Source organism: Eumetopias jubatus, unplaced genomic scaffold (genome assembly GCF_037043125.1).
Source record: "Eumetopias jubatus isolate StellerSeaLion01/CBP00866 unplaced genomic scaffold, mEumJub1_p1.0 scaffold_5, whole genome shotgun sequence".
Classification (NCBI taxonomy): domain Eukaryota; kingdom Metazoa; phylum Chordata; class Mammalia; order Carnivora; family Otariidae; genus Eumetopias; species Eumetopias jubatus.
Genome location: NW_028274811.1, coordinates 1,611,758 through 1,628,217, shown reverse-complemented (window position 1 = coordinate 1,628,217; position 16,460 = coordinate 1,611,758). Strand labels below are relative to the sequence as shown.

Sequence of the window (16,460 nt, the reverse complement as noted above, 5' to 3'; positions counted from 1 at the left end):
AAAAAAAAAAGGAATATAGCGTGCTCCATGTCAATATGGAGTTAATGACAGAAGGAAGAGATAAAAGAGTTGAATGAGGTCACTCGTCTCTGGGAGACAAGAACTAGGAAAAGACTGGGCCAGGACCCAAGCCTTGTGGTACTCTTTATTTTTAAGAATCATTTTCATGCAGGGGCGCTTGGGGGGCTCAGTCATCAAGCGTCTGCCTTCAGCTCAGGTCGTGGTCCGAAGGTCCTAGGATCGAGTCCCGCATGGGGCTCCCTGCTCGGCGGGAGGCCTGCTTTTCCCTCTCCCACTCCCCCTGCTTGTGTTCCCTCTCTCGCTGTCAAATAAATAAATAAAATCTTAAAAAAAGAAAAAAAAAGAATGTTCATGTGTTCTATCGGTGAAATATTTAAATTTAAAAATGAAAGCTATGTCACCGAAAGTGGGCTGTTAAAAACCACTCCAGTGCTGTGCTGTCCCTCAAGACACTCGAGAACTTGGGCTGACATCTATTTTCCTCCAACCTCATCAGTTAGGACTTCAGTGATAAATATACAAACGCCGTCATTTTGTTAGTGCTGGGGTGACTCTAGTCCTCATTTCATCAAAACTCGATTTCATATCTATTCGCTTTGTCAAAAATCTCATAAAACTGGTGCCTTCTACTTGAAGGCTGTAAATGTGATTTTGCACATTATGTCTCATAATCTTTCTAGGAAAGGCATATTTCAGATCAGTTAACCCTTTCACCTAATACTCCTTTATTGCCTTCATCACCCAAGTCCATGTCCAAGTGCGGGAGATGCTCTGGGGACTGTCAGCTCTGACAGTGCAGGAGCCCCTCCTGCTCGGCCCTCCCCCTGGATCTTCTGAAAGGTGGAAGGACAAGGTAGGGTGCTCAGGGACCTTAAGACCAGAGGAACACAGGGTAGAGTACCTGCAGCTGTCCCACTCTAGCCAAACACTGATGGAAAAACTGCACTCCTGTTTCCACGCTGGTTTCAGTGGGGCCCAGTGGGAAGGTGACATTTCCACCCCACCTCCTTGCAGAAGCAAGCTCCATGCAGCGATCTCATTGGCATCTACAGAACACTCTGCCCAACAGCAGAATACAGATTTTTTCCCAACCATCCACAGAATATTCACCAGGACAGACTATATGCGAGCTAATAAAACCAACCTCAACACATCTAAAAGAACTGAAGTCATAGAGAGTATTTCTCTGATGATAATGGAACCAAAAAAGAAATCAGTAACACTAAGATCACTGCAGAATCTCCAAACTACTGGAAAGTGAACAATACAGGGGTCAAAGAGGAAGTCTTAAAAGAAAAAAATTACATAAAACTGAACAAAATGGAAAATACAGGATATCAAAGTATATAGAACACAGTTAAAGTAGTCCTAAGAAATTTGTAACACTAGATGCTTACGTTAGAAAGAGGAAAGGTTTCAATTAAATAAATCTAAGTTCCCATCTTTAAAAATGAAATAAAAAAAAGCTGGTTCTTTGAAAAGTATCAGTGATATTGAGAAGTTTCTAGCAAGACTGACAAAAATAAAAAGAGAAGATATAAGTCCTTCAAATCAGAAACAAAGAGGGAATATCACCACAGACACTGCAGCCATTAAAAGACAACTTTGTTTGTAGACTTGACATCTAAAAAATGGGCCAATTCCTCAAAAACCACAAATTGCCAAAATTCAGTAAAGATGATATAGACAAACTGAACAGTCTTTTAACCATTAAAGAAATAATTTAACCCCTCCCCCAAAAAACCTACAGACTGGTATCTCTCATGAACTTAGACACAAAGATCCTCAACAAAATTAAGCAGCCAAATTCAGCAATGCACAAAAAATGACACACCACGATGAGGTGGGATTTATTACCCGCTTTAGAAAATCAAAGGATGCAATCCACCACATCAACAGGATAAAGAAAACAAACAAAAAAAATCGCATGATCATATCAACTGACACACAAAAGAACATGTGACAAAACGGAACACCCATTTGTGATTAAAGCTCTCAGCAAACTAGAAACACAGAGGAGCTTCGTCAAGTTGGTAATAAACGTCTTCAAAACCTGCTAAAACACACTTAACGATGAAAGACTGAATCCTTTCCTTTCCTCTAGGACTGGGTGCAGGCAAGGATGCCCACTCTCACCACTGTCGTTCAACAGTGCACTGAAGATTCTAGTCACTGCAAGTAAGGCAAAACAAACAAACAAGGCAAAAACAAGGGCAAGGGAGCCTGGAAAGGAAGTAAAACAGTCCCTATTTGCAGATAACATTATTGTCTGTACAGAAGATCCCAAGCAATCTACAGGAAGTGAGTTTACCAAGACTGCAGAGTAAAAAGTCAACACACACAACTGGGTCACGTTCTGATCTACTAACAATGAATATACGGAACCTGAAGAAGTTAAAAACACGTTTGCAGTCCATTTACCATTATACTACCATTTAAAGTCACTCCAAACAAAACGATATACTTCGGTATAAACTTAAAACATGTACAGAATCTATATGCTAAAAGCTACAAAATGCTGACGAAAGGAATAAAAAGGATAAGTGGAATAAGTGGAAAAACATTACAGGTTCGTGGACTGGAAGATTCAACACAGCAAATATATCAGTTCTCCCCCCAACTGATCTACGGTTTAATGTGTTCATACAGAAACCCCAGCAAGGTTCTGTGTGGTGTTTTGTTTTTGTTTTGTTCTTTTTTGGTAGAGACACAGACAAGCTTATTCTAAAATTTATATGGAAAGACTCTAGGACCTAGAACAGATAAAATAATCTTGAAAAATAAGAATGAAGTGGGAGGAACCACTCTACCCAAGAGTGAGGCTACAGTCATCACGGCACTATGGGATGGACAGGGGGGTGCACACACAGTTCAGTGGAATAGAACAGAAAAGCAGGCACAGATCCACATAAATGTGCCCAACCGAGTTTTGGCAAAGGTGCAGTATCAGGCATGAAATGAGAAAAAAAAAAGAACCTTAACCCAAATCTCTTACTTATACAAAAATTAACTCAAAATGGATCATTGACTTCAATGTAAAATTAGGAAGAACTATAAAACTTCTAGAAAAAAAAGAGAAGGTCTTTGGAATCTAGGGCTAGGCAAAAAAGTTTTTAGACTTGCAGCAATAGCAAAATTGATAAATTAAACCTCATCAAAATTAAAAATGTTTGCTCTTCAAAAGGCCCCGTTAAGAGGTTGAAAAGACAAGATACAAACCGGGAGAAAATATCTGCCAACCACAATTCTGACAAAGGCTTGTATCTGGAATGTAGCAACACTCAAAATTCAACGGTAAAAAAAACCCCAAAACAACCCAGGTAGGAAATGGGCAAAAGCCACGAACGGACATTTCACCGAAGAGGATATACAGATGGCTAAGAAGCACATGAAAAGGTGTTCCCCATCAGCAGCCACGAGAGGAATGCAAATGAAAACCCCAGAAGAGATGTGACTACACACCTAAAATACAAAATAGTGACAACACATGCCATGCAGGATGCAGAGGAACTGGGTCAGGGATACGTATCTAGTGCAAATGTGTGATACTGCGGCCACTTGGGGGAAGGGTATGGCAGTTTCTTACAAAATTATGTATGTGTTTACCAGAATAACCCAGATATTTCACTCTTGAACATTTACCCAAGGCAAATGCAAACTCATGTTAACACAAACATCTGTAACAAATGTTCACAGCCAGGGCGCCTGGGTGGCTCAGTCGATAAGTGTCTGCCTTCAGCTCAGGTCATGATCCCAGGGTCCTGGGATCGAGCCCCACATCGGGCTCCCTGCTCCGCGGGAAGCCTGCTTCTCCCCCTCCCACTCCCCCTGCTTGTGTTCCCTCTCTCGCTGTGTCTCTGTCAAATAAACAAAATCTTTAAAAAAAAAAATGTTCACAGCCACTTTAAAATAGCCTAAACCTTCAAACAATTTGGTTCACCACACTGTGGTACACCCAAGCGACACAATTCTACCCAGCAGTAAAAACAAATAAGCTACCCACAACACAACAACTCAGAAGGCTCTCGAGGGAGTCACGTTAGGTGAAGACACACAAACTCTAAAGGTGAAGTACTGTAGGATTCCATTCAGATAGCATTCTTGAACGGATGAACTGCAGAGGTGGGGACAGGTCAGGGGCTGGGCGGGAGGAGGGGCTGGGATGAAAGAAGAACAGCATGAGGGATCCTGGTGGGGGACTGTTCTGTGTCTTGACTATGGCGGTGGTGACCTGACATTGCAGAGAACCATATACACACACATGAGTATGGGTTAAACTGGAAAAATCGGAGTAAGACAGTGGATGGTATCCATGTCAAGATCCTGGTTGAAATATTTACTATAGTTATGTAAGATTTTACCCCTGGGGGGAAATGCACGAAGGCTATCTGGGACCTATTATTTCTTACAAATGCATGTGAATCTACAGTTATCTCAAAATAAAAACTTTAACAAATGTAAAGGACCAGTGTTCCTAAAAAAATGCACATAACCTGGATCTGATGATGCAGGAACATCACATATCAGACAAACTCAAATACAAAACAAATGGCTCGGACTCTTCAAAAATGTCAATGCCATGAGACAGATTGAAAGAGACATAACAGGGGCACCTGGCCCGCTCGGGTCGGTAGAGCGCGTGACTCTCTTTCAAAGGGTTGTGAGTTCAAGCCCCATACTGGGTGCAGAGCTTACTTAAAAAAATAAAAAAAAAAAAGGGACATGGCAACTGAATGCCACGTAACATCTGGATCAATCCAGGGTTTGCTTTGCTATATAGGACATTATTAAGACATTTTTTTTTTTTTAAATTAAGTAGGCTCCATGCCCAACGTGGGGCCTAAACTCATAACCCTGACAACAAGAGTGTCATGCTCTGCTGGCTGAGCCAGCGCCCCTATGAGTAAGACAGTTTTACAGAACTCAGAATCTTAGATCTGTAGATCTGGTGTTGTACCAAGGTTAACTTCCTGATCTTGAAAATTGTACTGTGATTATGTAAGAAATGTTCTTGCTTTTTAAAAATACACATCGAGGTATTTAAAGGGTAAAGGGGCATCATATCTCAAATTGACTCTCAAATGGTTAAAAAAAGTATATATGCATAGAAAAGGAACTAGGGTAAAATGTTAACAGTTGAAGAATCTGGGGAAGGGAATACTTTATACTCTTCTCACAGCTTTTCTAAGTATGAAATTATAAATAATAAAAATTATCATAATAAAAAACTTTAAAAGTATACAGGATACTGCACAGAGCAGGGCACGTAAATGTGCAATAAATTACAGTTTTCAGATATTTTATACCTATTTTCAGATGAAGAAACAAACTGAGAAGTAAAATAAACTAAGAAAGACCACGGCAAACTGGTGATAAGGTCAGAATCTGAACTCGGATCTGTTCCATAGCAGTATCTGTGCTTTCACTGGAATGAGGAAGGCTGAAAATTTCAGCTCTCTCACAGGGAGTCTGGACAGCATTCCACGAAGACTGGCTTCAAACCACTCTCCAAGCAGCTCCCTTGCTAGTTTCCTAGCAGAGAAGCCTCTGACTGGGGCTGGGACCTCACACTTCCAACCGGGACCCTTGGGTGCACGTTTTGTCCAGAGGGCATCGAGCAAGCTAACAAATGGACAAGGTCACCGCCTGCAGGCCTTCCACTACAGGGTGGCACGCTGTCTTGTCCTTCCTGAGTCTGCAGTCACTGAGCTGAAACCCACTGAGCTCAGTTTGTGCTCACCAATGGAAGTTCTAGGACGACCAGATACCTCTCCTCTATGGGTCCTTCTCCACCTCAGCGTCACCCCACGGCCAAGCTTAAACAGGGTTAGGTAATTTTTAATTGACTTATTTTTCTGAATAGATAACACACAGGGAATGAAAGTACATGAAGGCTCCCAGCTTCCCTTGCCACTGACAACCAGGGCTACCAGCTCAAAAATGCAACTCCATGATAGTTCTCCAAATTACTAGAGTTAGCCAGATCGTATCATGATACTAAGCTAACCATTTACCTAGGATATTCCGAGTGACCACTGTAAATTCCCCATTCAGGCATTTAAAAAAAATCCGGAAAATAACGTATGTAAATATGTTTTCAACATATGGACATGACTGAGGGTCATGACTTTTTTCTTAAGTGAAAAACTTTGTACTGTGTATGACCACAATAGACATCTCCGAATTACGGCTGGTAAGCATGGATCATTAGAGAGTGCCAGGAGCTCACCTGGTTCCTGTCGCGTGCATTCGTGTACCTGATCTTCTGAATGAAGTAGAATATGAGCCATGCTGAAGAAATAATCATCAGAACAATAAAGGATATTGACACGAAGACTAGAGAGCCACGGCTGAAGTTCTTTGGCGGCATTCGCGTTCCAACAGCTATTGTCATTTGTACAGAGATGTTTTTCTCCAGATAACTCAAAATATCCTTACCCCTCAATTCTGTAATCATGACAGCAATAATATCTCCAGTGCCTGTAATGTAAAATAAATACAGACGCTCAAGTGACCTTTAAAACTTACAGGAACATCACAAATATGAAAATGCTACTTAGAAAAAAGACTATGATTCCTGCTAATAGCAAGGGTCTGCAGATTCACCTTTCCAAATGGAACACATCTGCAGTTGGGTATGCTGGCACCAAGTAGGAACAAGAATCTGTGTGGAGTGCTTAAGACTCGGACAAAGTGTAGGAGCACTGCAGTGCTAAGAGCCACATTACCTTGTCTTACAACTATATTTATAGAACAGATGATTAAATCAGCCAAATGTGACAACAGACAGTATAAAACATAGGATACAACAACATAATGTGATAAAATCACCGCAGGTCTTTACTGTAAAACCTTTTCCATTAAAACGCTCCTTAGAAAGTCCCAGCTCCTCAGGAAAAGGAGAAGAGCGCTAGTATTTATAGTACAAAAAGCACTAGTATTTATAGTACAAAAATTGGTACTTTTTGCACTACTCTTTCTTAGAAATATCTATGGAGCACCTGTTGTGTGCAGAACTAGTACAAGGAACAGAAAGAAGTACAGGATCTGCAGCTTTATAATATCCCCGACGTGACACACGTCTGCTAATAGAGCTGCCAAAGCTGAACGCCGTGGTGGCCGCAACCTTCGTTAGTAACCAGGGAGACTCCCTCTGGTCTTGTGTCTAGACCTGAGGAGAGGAAGGTTCCTTCCTTGTTTACCCCAGAATCCTTCTGGAAATCAAACCCTCCCTGAGACACGTCCAAGTGTCAACACCATGGACTAGCTGGGCATCAAAACCCTTCCAGCTTCTAGCAGCTGTCCAGATGTCCTGCCGCAGCGACAAGCTAACTGTAGGCAGCGAACTGCCAGGAGGCTAAGATGCTCCTCGACTCATCCACTTGGTCACTTACGTAATTTCCAGGAGGAGTACTACCGTCAGTGCAAGCTACTCTCTCTCCTGCGGAGAGTGAGATTACTCCTTTCCTCCTCCACAAGGGAAGTCAGTCCCCATCTCCTTTCCAGGAAAAAGGGCAGCTGTGCTACGCCACCCGGGCTGCCCGCGGTCGTCCTCCTCAGCTGAGGCTGGTGGCGACGAGCTACCGGGCACACACTATTCCAGCACACTTCAAAGCAAAGACTAAGACTCTGGGGGTCAGAGGAAGGAGAGTAAACATTTCTATTTCAGGAAAGAGAAAATTAGAACTATTTATCCAAATCTGAATAAGGTCTGTACATCACTGTAAACCACCAAAGCCAAACGAACAAACACCCCACAACTTGCCCTTTCAAAGGCTTCCTCAGTGAATACTACTAAGCATTTGGTTTATGTGTTTATCATATTTAACTAAAAGAACTACCCTTGTTATCCCAGGCAGTCAAAAGGCCACAGGTAACTGAAAAGAAATTCAATAATTAAAAGTTTCACGAAGAATTTAACCCAGTGGAACACAGACCTTCCGTGTTACCTTATTCAAAATCGTGCCAGCCACTTTATCAGAATAGCAGCTTATCAGAATACCGATTAAAAAAAAATCCAAAACACAAAAAGAAAACTGCAAAAGTAAAGCAAGCAACAAAGTTAACATCTAATTTATCTTCCTGAAAGAAGAGTTCTGGTCAGTAAGTTAAAGAAAAATCATCAAATAATGCTAAACCATTCAAATTTTCCATTTAAGAAACCTTAGGTCTGTGCTTTTGGACTGCTCTTCAGCAGGCAACGGTGTGCGGTGTTGCGTACCAGGCACGGCTATAAAGTAACTGAGACGGATCCCACAAGCGACACATGACAATCAGTCTCATTGCTTTATAACCGCACCAGGTACAAAGGGTTTTAGAAGCCAGTTCTGAGGCTTCCTCTTGAAGACTCAAGCTGGGAGAGTAGTAGGGAAAGCTGCACAGGTAGCCGGGGCAACCGATCCATGCAATTTCACACGTTCAAAGAACACTAAGGGAACACCACCTAATTTCAACGGGAAAGCTGTTTGGGAAAAGAAGCATTTAATTATTTCAACCATCCATTCAACGATATTTATTGAGCACATACTATGATCAAGTTTCCCTAAAGTTTCCCTTTTTTTTGTTTTTAAAGATTTTATTTTTAGGTGATCTCTACACCCAATGTGGGGTTCGAACTTACAATCCCGAGATCAAGAGTCACATGCTCTACCGACTGAGCCAGCCAGATGCTCCCCGTCCTAACGTTCACTTTTTAAAGACAGAAAATTTACCTGCTGTGAAATAAGAGAAAACAGATATATTGGTCTACCCGGGTTCCTGGCACAGAGCTCCTAAAACCCTTGGCAATTTCCTAAGTGATGAGCATTAGGAGCATCTTTTTTTCTGCTATCTGGTCTTGGATCCTGACACGGAGCTCCTAAATTCTTTGGAACTTCCTGGGTGACAGAAGTCTTTGGTTCTAATGAGATGACTCTCAGTGGGCGATGAGGAGAAGCCTGGAACTTTCAGCCCATGCCCTCCATCCTCTGTGGAGGGGAGAGGAGCTAGAGACTGAGTTAATGACCGATCATGCCTATGTGATGAATTCTCCATAAAAACCCCCAAAGCGTGGGGTTTGGAGAACTTCTGGGTTGATGAACACGTGCAGGGGCTGGGAGGGTGGCAAGCCAGAAGGCCCCTTCCCACATACCTTGCCCCATGCATCTTCAGCTGGCCATTCATCTGTATCTTTTACTATATTCCTTATATTAAACCAGGAAATGTGTTTCCTTGAGTTCTATGAGCCATTCTAACAAAGTCTTGAACACCATGAGGGGGTTGTGGGAACCCTGATTTATAGCCGGCTGGTCAGAAGTACTGGGACTTTTGGTTGGCTTTGAAGTGGGGCGAGGAGGGGGCAGCCTTGTGGGACTGCTCCATTAACCCGTGGGATCTGATGCGAACTCCAGGCAGACAGGGTCAGAATCCAGCTGAATTCTAGGACACCCAGCTGGTATGGCTGAGAACTGCTTCATATAGGGGAAAGCCCCACACACTGTCACAGAAGCATTCTGCGTGAATAACACAGGAGACACACACAAGAGGGTTTTTTTCCTTTATACCTGTTCTTGATTATGTGAAAACTTCATTTATCCTCAAAGAGCAAAGGAGAATCCAACTACAATTAAAAAAAAAAAGGCTAAACAAAGTAATGGATAAGTAAAAGGTTATACCTTTTAAAAAAAAAAAGACCAAAGGAGAATCTTTTTTTTTTTTTTCCCCTTTTAAAGTAGGCTCCACGCCCAGCACGGAGCCCAATGTGGGGCTTGAACTCACAACCCTGAGATCATAACCTGAGCTGAGACCAAGAGTTGGACGCTTAATGGACTGAGCCAGCCAGGTGTCCTGAGCAAAGGAGAATCTTAAAGGGGCTGGAGAGAGGAGCCCAAGCAGGTAGTCTCATCAGGCTAGTAGAGAGGAGGAGATTGTTAGCAGGACAGGGAAGGAGGCTAAGACACTGCTCCTCAAGCAAAGTGAAGAAGAACACTAGTCAAGCCACTAGGTTCTTAAGCATTCCTGCCTGTCAATCACTTAGAGAATCTGAGGACAGGCGACCCCTCCTACAAGAAAAGCCCCCATTCTGCTAATTTCTGGAGAGGTTCACGGATCTCCTCACTCCCAACCCCTAAAGCTGATCTGGGCTCAAAGACCCTGATTGAACGATGCCTCTGCGCTGGACTTTTAAAGATCTGAGAAGCCCTGGCCCAGCTTCCAGGTGGGTAGTAAAGGCCAGAGAAGGTGTAAGCTTCAGGATAAAAGTCGGGTTAGGTCAAGTAGTGACTGATAAGAGTTAAAGACTTATTAGACTATAATGATGTAAACACTCAAGGAGAGATGACAAATATTTGGCACATGCACCACCACTTACCCTAATCCTAAGCCCTTGGCCAACACTGCTAATAAATCACTGATACGGCCTCAGAATCCCATGCATTTCAACATGCCCAGCAGCCAGGATTAATTTATCAGAGATGACAAATCAGTAAAAATCAGTGCGATCCCTGCTTTCACCTATTTTCTTAAAACCTTCTCCACTTCTGTTCTTTAATGTGAATCTATGTTTCCACTGCTTGAGTTTGGCTACTTTATTAAAACAATTCTATTCTCTCTCCCCCACCCCCACCCCCCACCCCTGCCTTAAAAAAAAAAAATTCCTTCTCCCTTGGAGAATTTTCAAACCCCAGGATAGTTTCAAATCATGACATTTCCTCCTTTAATACTTCAGCACTCTCCCTAAGAACAAGGACACGATTCGTTTATCACCTTCAAGAAACTGAACTCTGATACAGAACGGTTCTGACTGAATTCTGGAACTCCCCCTCACTCATTCATTCCTCCCCACCGCACGCACCTGCTGACCAACACAGCCCTCCTGGCTTTCACAGGGATTTGTGCTCCAGATGCCGGAGTCTTGCTGGCTTCCAGCATGGAACAGGTGGGCGAACCCCAGGGAGCTTCTGTAAGTCTCTCATCAAGCTGCACAGATCAGGGGCGCCCGCCATGCCTGTGCCTCAGGGAGTCAGCTCGCAAATGGCCTGAGGCCCTCTCCTCACTGTCCCTTCCACGGACCTGGGTCCTTCTCAGATGTTTATCTGTAACACTCGCGCTTCCTCAAACCCAGTCCTCATTCTTCTCTGCTTTGACACCCTTTAAAAGAACTCAAGGGGGAGGAAAAAAAAAGATATGCTACGTTCTTTTAGGAAATGAATACAGCTTTAGTTCTATAGATCTACAGATGCAGATGACAGGTTATATCAATTACAGACATCCTGCTGAGATCTGCCAGTGTTTTTCTAAAGCCCGATTTATCACGTCACTCTGTCCAAACCCTCTGATATTTCCTGCAACACGGATGGACCCAGAGGGTATTACGCTAAGTGAAAGAAGTCAGACTGAGAAAGACAAATGCCGTATGATTTCACTCATATGTGGAACCTAAAAAATAAAACAAATGAGCAACCAACAAAAACCAGACTCTTAAATAGAGGGGATGGGGGATGGGCGAGGCAGGTGAAAGGGATTGAGAGGTACAAGCTCGCGGTGGTGAGACGAGTCACAGAGATGAGAAGTGCAGTGCAGGGGATACAGCTGGGAGTGTCATATGGACTCTGGGCGGGGACAGATGACGACCACCCTTGTGGTGAGCACCGAGCTGTGTACAGAATCGCCGGACCCCTATGTCGTACACCCAAAACTCAGATCACACTGTGTGTCAACCATACTTCAACAAAAAAAAAAAAAAAGAAAAAGCCTTTATCCCTTATGTCAACTAAATAAAGTTCAAACTCCTTAACCTGACATTCAAAGCATCTTGGGAGCCAAATGGACCTAACGGTGTGTGACAGCAGACACTCCAGTACCCAAATGATGCTGCTGGTAACGGTGACTGAAACGGTGGCTTACACAGTCCAAGCAGAATGGAGGCATCACGCCCGGAGGAGGAGAACTGGAAGAAAATGGAGCGAGGGCTCAAGGACCAGGAAGCTTCAGCAAAACCAAAGGTCAGGAGGAGAGGAGAGGAGAGAAAGGGAACAAGCAACAGTCAGAGAACAGGACACCAGACTCGAGACCAGAGATGTACCAATCCTGGGAGACACTGAGGATGGGTTTTAGGCCAGGTGTGCACTTTCCCCGTGGACGCGGAGGCTGGCAGGGACGACGGTGTGGGTAAGCCAGCCAGGAGTCAAGGCCTCTGAGGAGCGTGGGGAAGCGAGTGCGTGGAGCACAAGAGTGAAGGGTCAAGTTCCGTCGCTGAATCAAGAAAACACCGGCACCACGACATCTGGGTGGTGCCCACGGTTGCACAACGCTGATTAGCTTGAACCTGGCTCTCTGGCCATGAGGCTGACATTCAGGAGCTCAACGGTGAGCCACCGAGGGACTCCAAAGTCACTCGATTAACTCCAGACGACACTCCACCCTCGTGGAGTAGACCCTCCAAACCAGGGTCTACTAAACCCTCGTTCCTTCAGTCTCAGACCAAGTAGAGCAGAGGGGCTCAATACCCAGTGCTCCAACGTCAGTTTCTGTTCTCATACCATCTCCTGAGTGTAGGCACTCATCATATCTGTTTTTTCCACGTCAAAAAAGAAAAGACAGCAGGAGCAAAGACCCACACAAAAGAGAAAGCCACTTTCTTCAAAAATCTAGAGGCAGAAACGAAGGGAGGGGGTTAAGTGGGGAGACAATCACCAGTCAGCAGAGGTCAGAGAATCTTTTAGTTAAGAGAGTTCTTAGGGGTCATCTTCACACAATACAAATAACTTCCTGACCGGCTGAGGTAGCTAGCTCTATCCACAGGCAGTTTTAAGTATTAGAGAGGTCTTCCTTATAATTAAAATCTTAATTCCTAAATGCCCATTCATGGCTCTTGGTTCTCTTCACCCGAGAAGCACCACCAAGCAAATAAACTGTATTTCACGTATCAATGGTGTAAAATACCATCAGCTGTCAGGTGCATCATTACTGTTTTACATCAAGAAGGAAAAATCCTGCCAATAAACCGTAGATGCCACCAAATACAACAAACACCCCACCCTCAAGCTGAACATTCCAGAATGGAGGGAAATTCCTCTCCCATGCAGCAGTCCCTCATTCGGATAGCCCAAGACCTCTTCTCTGTGACTCCACCTCGGGCTTTTCTCCACACTAACTCCTCCTAGAGCCCCAGATTATTCATTTACAAACATTTTTCCAAGACTCTAACACAGAAAAGCTGGAAGTATGTATAAAAACCTCTTTTCCCCCAAACCATTCAAGAGGAAGTTACTGGCACGACATGTCATCCCCTCCAAACATTCAGTGTGTCTTCTACAAACAAAAACCATTTATAAACAGAGCACAACCACTCAAACTGGGAAGTGCGCGCTGATGCATTACTGCTGCCTAATCTCAGAGTCCATTCAAGCGTCCCCAGTTTCCCAACAACGTCCTAGAGCAGATTGGGATCAGAGCCGCATGCACTGCTTTCAGCCGTCACATCTCGTGGCTCTCTGTCAGTCTGGAACAGTCTCTCAGACAGCCCCTGATGTGTCCAACCTCGACACTTGGGAAGATGACATACAGCCCCTCCGTCTGGACGGATCCGGTGTCTCTGCGGGGCTAGACTCAGGTCACGCACTCCTGGCAGCAACACCAGAAGTGAGGCTGTGCTCTCTTCGGAGTGCGCTAGCAGGTGGTGTAGAGAGGACACAGCCCAATTCAGCGCAAGTTCACCCCGATCGAGTGGTTTGCCAAAGGGAAGCTCTCCAGGCATTTTCACTGCGAAGTCACTCTTTCCCCTCTTTGTAATTCCTAAGTATTCTGTGTGGAGGTACTTTGAGACTCCGTAAATACTCCACTCCTCATCAAGATTTCAATACACTTTTACTTTTTTATTGTTATGTTAATCACCATACATTACATCATTAGTTTTTGATGTAATGTTCCATGATTCATTGTGCATAACACCCAGTGCTCCACGCAGAACGTGCCCTCTTTAATACCCACCACCAGGCTAACCCATCCCCCCACCCCCCAATACACCTTTACTTTTTAGATTAGTATGAACTCGGGGCACCTGGGTGGCTCAGTGAGTTGAGCGTCTGCCTTCAGCTCAGGTCATGATCCCAGGGCCCTGAATCAGGCTCTCTGCTTCTCCCTCTCCCTTTGCCCCTCCCCTCTGCTCATGTGCTCGCTCTTTCTCTCTCTCTCTCTTAAATAAAATATTATCTAAAAAAAAGATTCATATGAACTCATGTTCCTATATTATTTAATGGGCTAATAAAATCATTACTATCATTATTCATTTTCATGCTCAAATTCCAAATGGTAAAACACTGTTCACAGATCTTTTCCATCTGTTCACTTGTTTTTCAATGTCTTTATTAAAATAAAATGTGGGGGCGCCTGGGTGGCTCATTAAGCGTCTGCCTTCGGCTCAGGTCGTGATCCCAGGGTCCTGGGATCGAGCCCCGCATCGGGCTCCCTGCTCGGCGGGAAGCCTGCTTCTCCCTCTCCCACTCCCCCTGCTTGTGTTCCCTCTCTCCCTGTCAATAAAATCTAAAAAAAAAAAAAAAATAAAAATAAATAAGTAAAATGCTAAAAATGAATACAACACATCCATTATCAAGAGCAGTATGAGGCTAACCTCTTCTTATATCTGAATATTACGTTCCCACGGATACTGTCCAAGCTTTCAGTATACTTTCTGGGAGCCATGGCACACGTTAGGGAATGTAGGGATTACAGGGTAGGAGGTTCCCAGGGGTCCTCTGCTGGACCTGTTACTTAACCCCAGTCTCCGCAAACTCTTGTTACTAATTTTTTGAACCTATTTGCAGGTTAACTTAATGAATACCTTCTTTTTGTTGTTTCGTGTGTTCCAAGATCCACCTAGTTTCATTTTTTTTTTAAAGATTTTATTTAGTTATTTGAGAGAGAGAATGAGAGACAGAGAGCACGAGAGGGAAGAGGGTCAGAGGGAGAAGCAGACTCCCCGCTGAGCAGGGAGCCCGATATGAGACTCGATCCCGGGACTCCAGGATCATGACCTGAGCTGAAGGCAGACGCTTAACCAACTGAGTCACCCAGGCACCCTCATGTCATTTTCAAGTTAAGATACTTACATTTTCTTATAAAAAAATTTTTTTTTGTTACATAAATCAACCCATTTATTATAGGCTAGCAATGTTTCAAATGGTGAAGCTTCTACTGGTCTTTCCACTTCTTCAGTCTTCTGATGGCCGACTTTCTGTGAAAGTAGAAGTGGTGCTGTAGGTCCAGGCGCCACCAGCGACGGTTTTCATGCAGGAGCCACAGTGCCAGATCCCATAGCTCTTCTTTTCATCTTGGTTTTGCCACAGAAGGAGCAAGTGTCATAATTTAAACAAATCATCACCATTTTCCTGAGGGAGGCACCATAACGGGTCCTGTATTTACCCATGATTCCGACCTTCTTGGTGTATTTAGCCATGTTGCCGCCAACTAGGTCTGAGCCCAGAGAGGAAGACTTTTCTTACAAATTCTTGATAGAAGCATTTTAAATGGGAGGCGAGAGAAAGCTTAAGTACTGAGTGAGGCATTCCACCCAGAGAAGATATGCACCAAGTACCACCACTCTAAAAGTCTGCAGACCTGTTATTTAAGAATCTATAAGTTTGAGAGAGCTCAGTGAACTCAACAAGAAAATGGATGGTGGGTGGTGGGAGCCAGGTTTCTCACAGTTGGAGTGGGAGTTTACAGGCAAGTGCAGAGGAGGCTAGAATGATCCATGTGGTCATGGATTAGAGCTGGAGACATGGGTATGGACTCATTCTTAGCTCAATACAGATATGGAAGGTTACGTACAGAAGTATTTATGGATACGTGTACATACAAGGGTTGGTATACATACGCATATTCCCTTGCTCTGTCAGCTGAGAGGGCCCAGACGCAACAAAACCACAACAGAAACGAGCACATTTAATGCCTGGAGCTTGGTTTCTAATGCCCTTCTCTGATCAATGGAAACCAGGGTCCCTGGGAGAAAACAGCCGATTCTCGCGCTGGGACAGGAAGTCAGACAAGATAAGCCTAGAGCACCTCAGAGCACCAGAAAGGAAGAAAGTGCTCAAAAACAAAACAGATAAAAAAACCCAATACCAATGGTAATGAGGGCATGTCTAAGGACCCGGAGCCAAGTGAAAGTGCTCCCAAGGGCCAAAGATGGAATAGTGTCAGCAACAGAAATAAGCAAAATAGCACTGTATTCTATCACAAAGTATAAAATAACTACCTACAAGTCCATACTGATATAAATAAATGACTGAATAAATTAAGAAATGGAGAAGAAACAAATCATTCATGCAGAGTAACTCCAAGTAAGTAATACTCCCTACTCCTTACGTGTGCGCTGTGCACAGTGGCCTCCTTCTAGAGAGTACCGCATGGACGAGAGAAACAAGGAGCTTCACGGTGGAGAAGCCCGACAAACAGCCAGG

At 43.9% G+C, this 16,460-nt stretch overlaps 1 protein-coding gene across 1 annotated transcript in view; it reads right to left on the bottom strand.

The window, feature by feature from the left end:
* Positions 1-16,460, bottom strand: part of RNF130 (ring finger protein 130) — a 103,411-nt gene that overhangs the window by 39,773 nt on the left and 47,178 nt on the right. Inside the window, exon 3 of the mRNA XM_028093785.2 lies at positions 6,251-6,501. Within this exon, the coding sequence (XP_027949586.2) occupies positions 6,251-6,501 (251 nt within the window). The remainder of the gene's footprint in view (positions 1-6,250; positions 6,502-16,460) is intronic.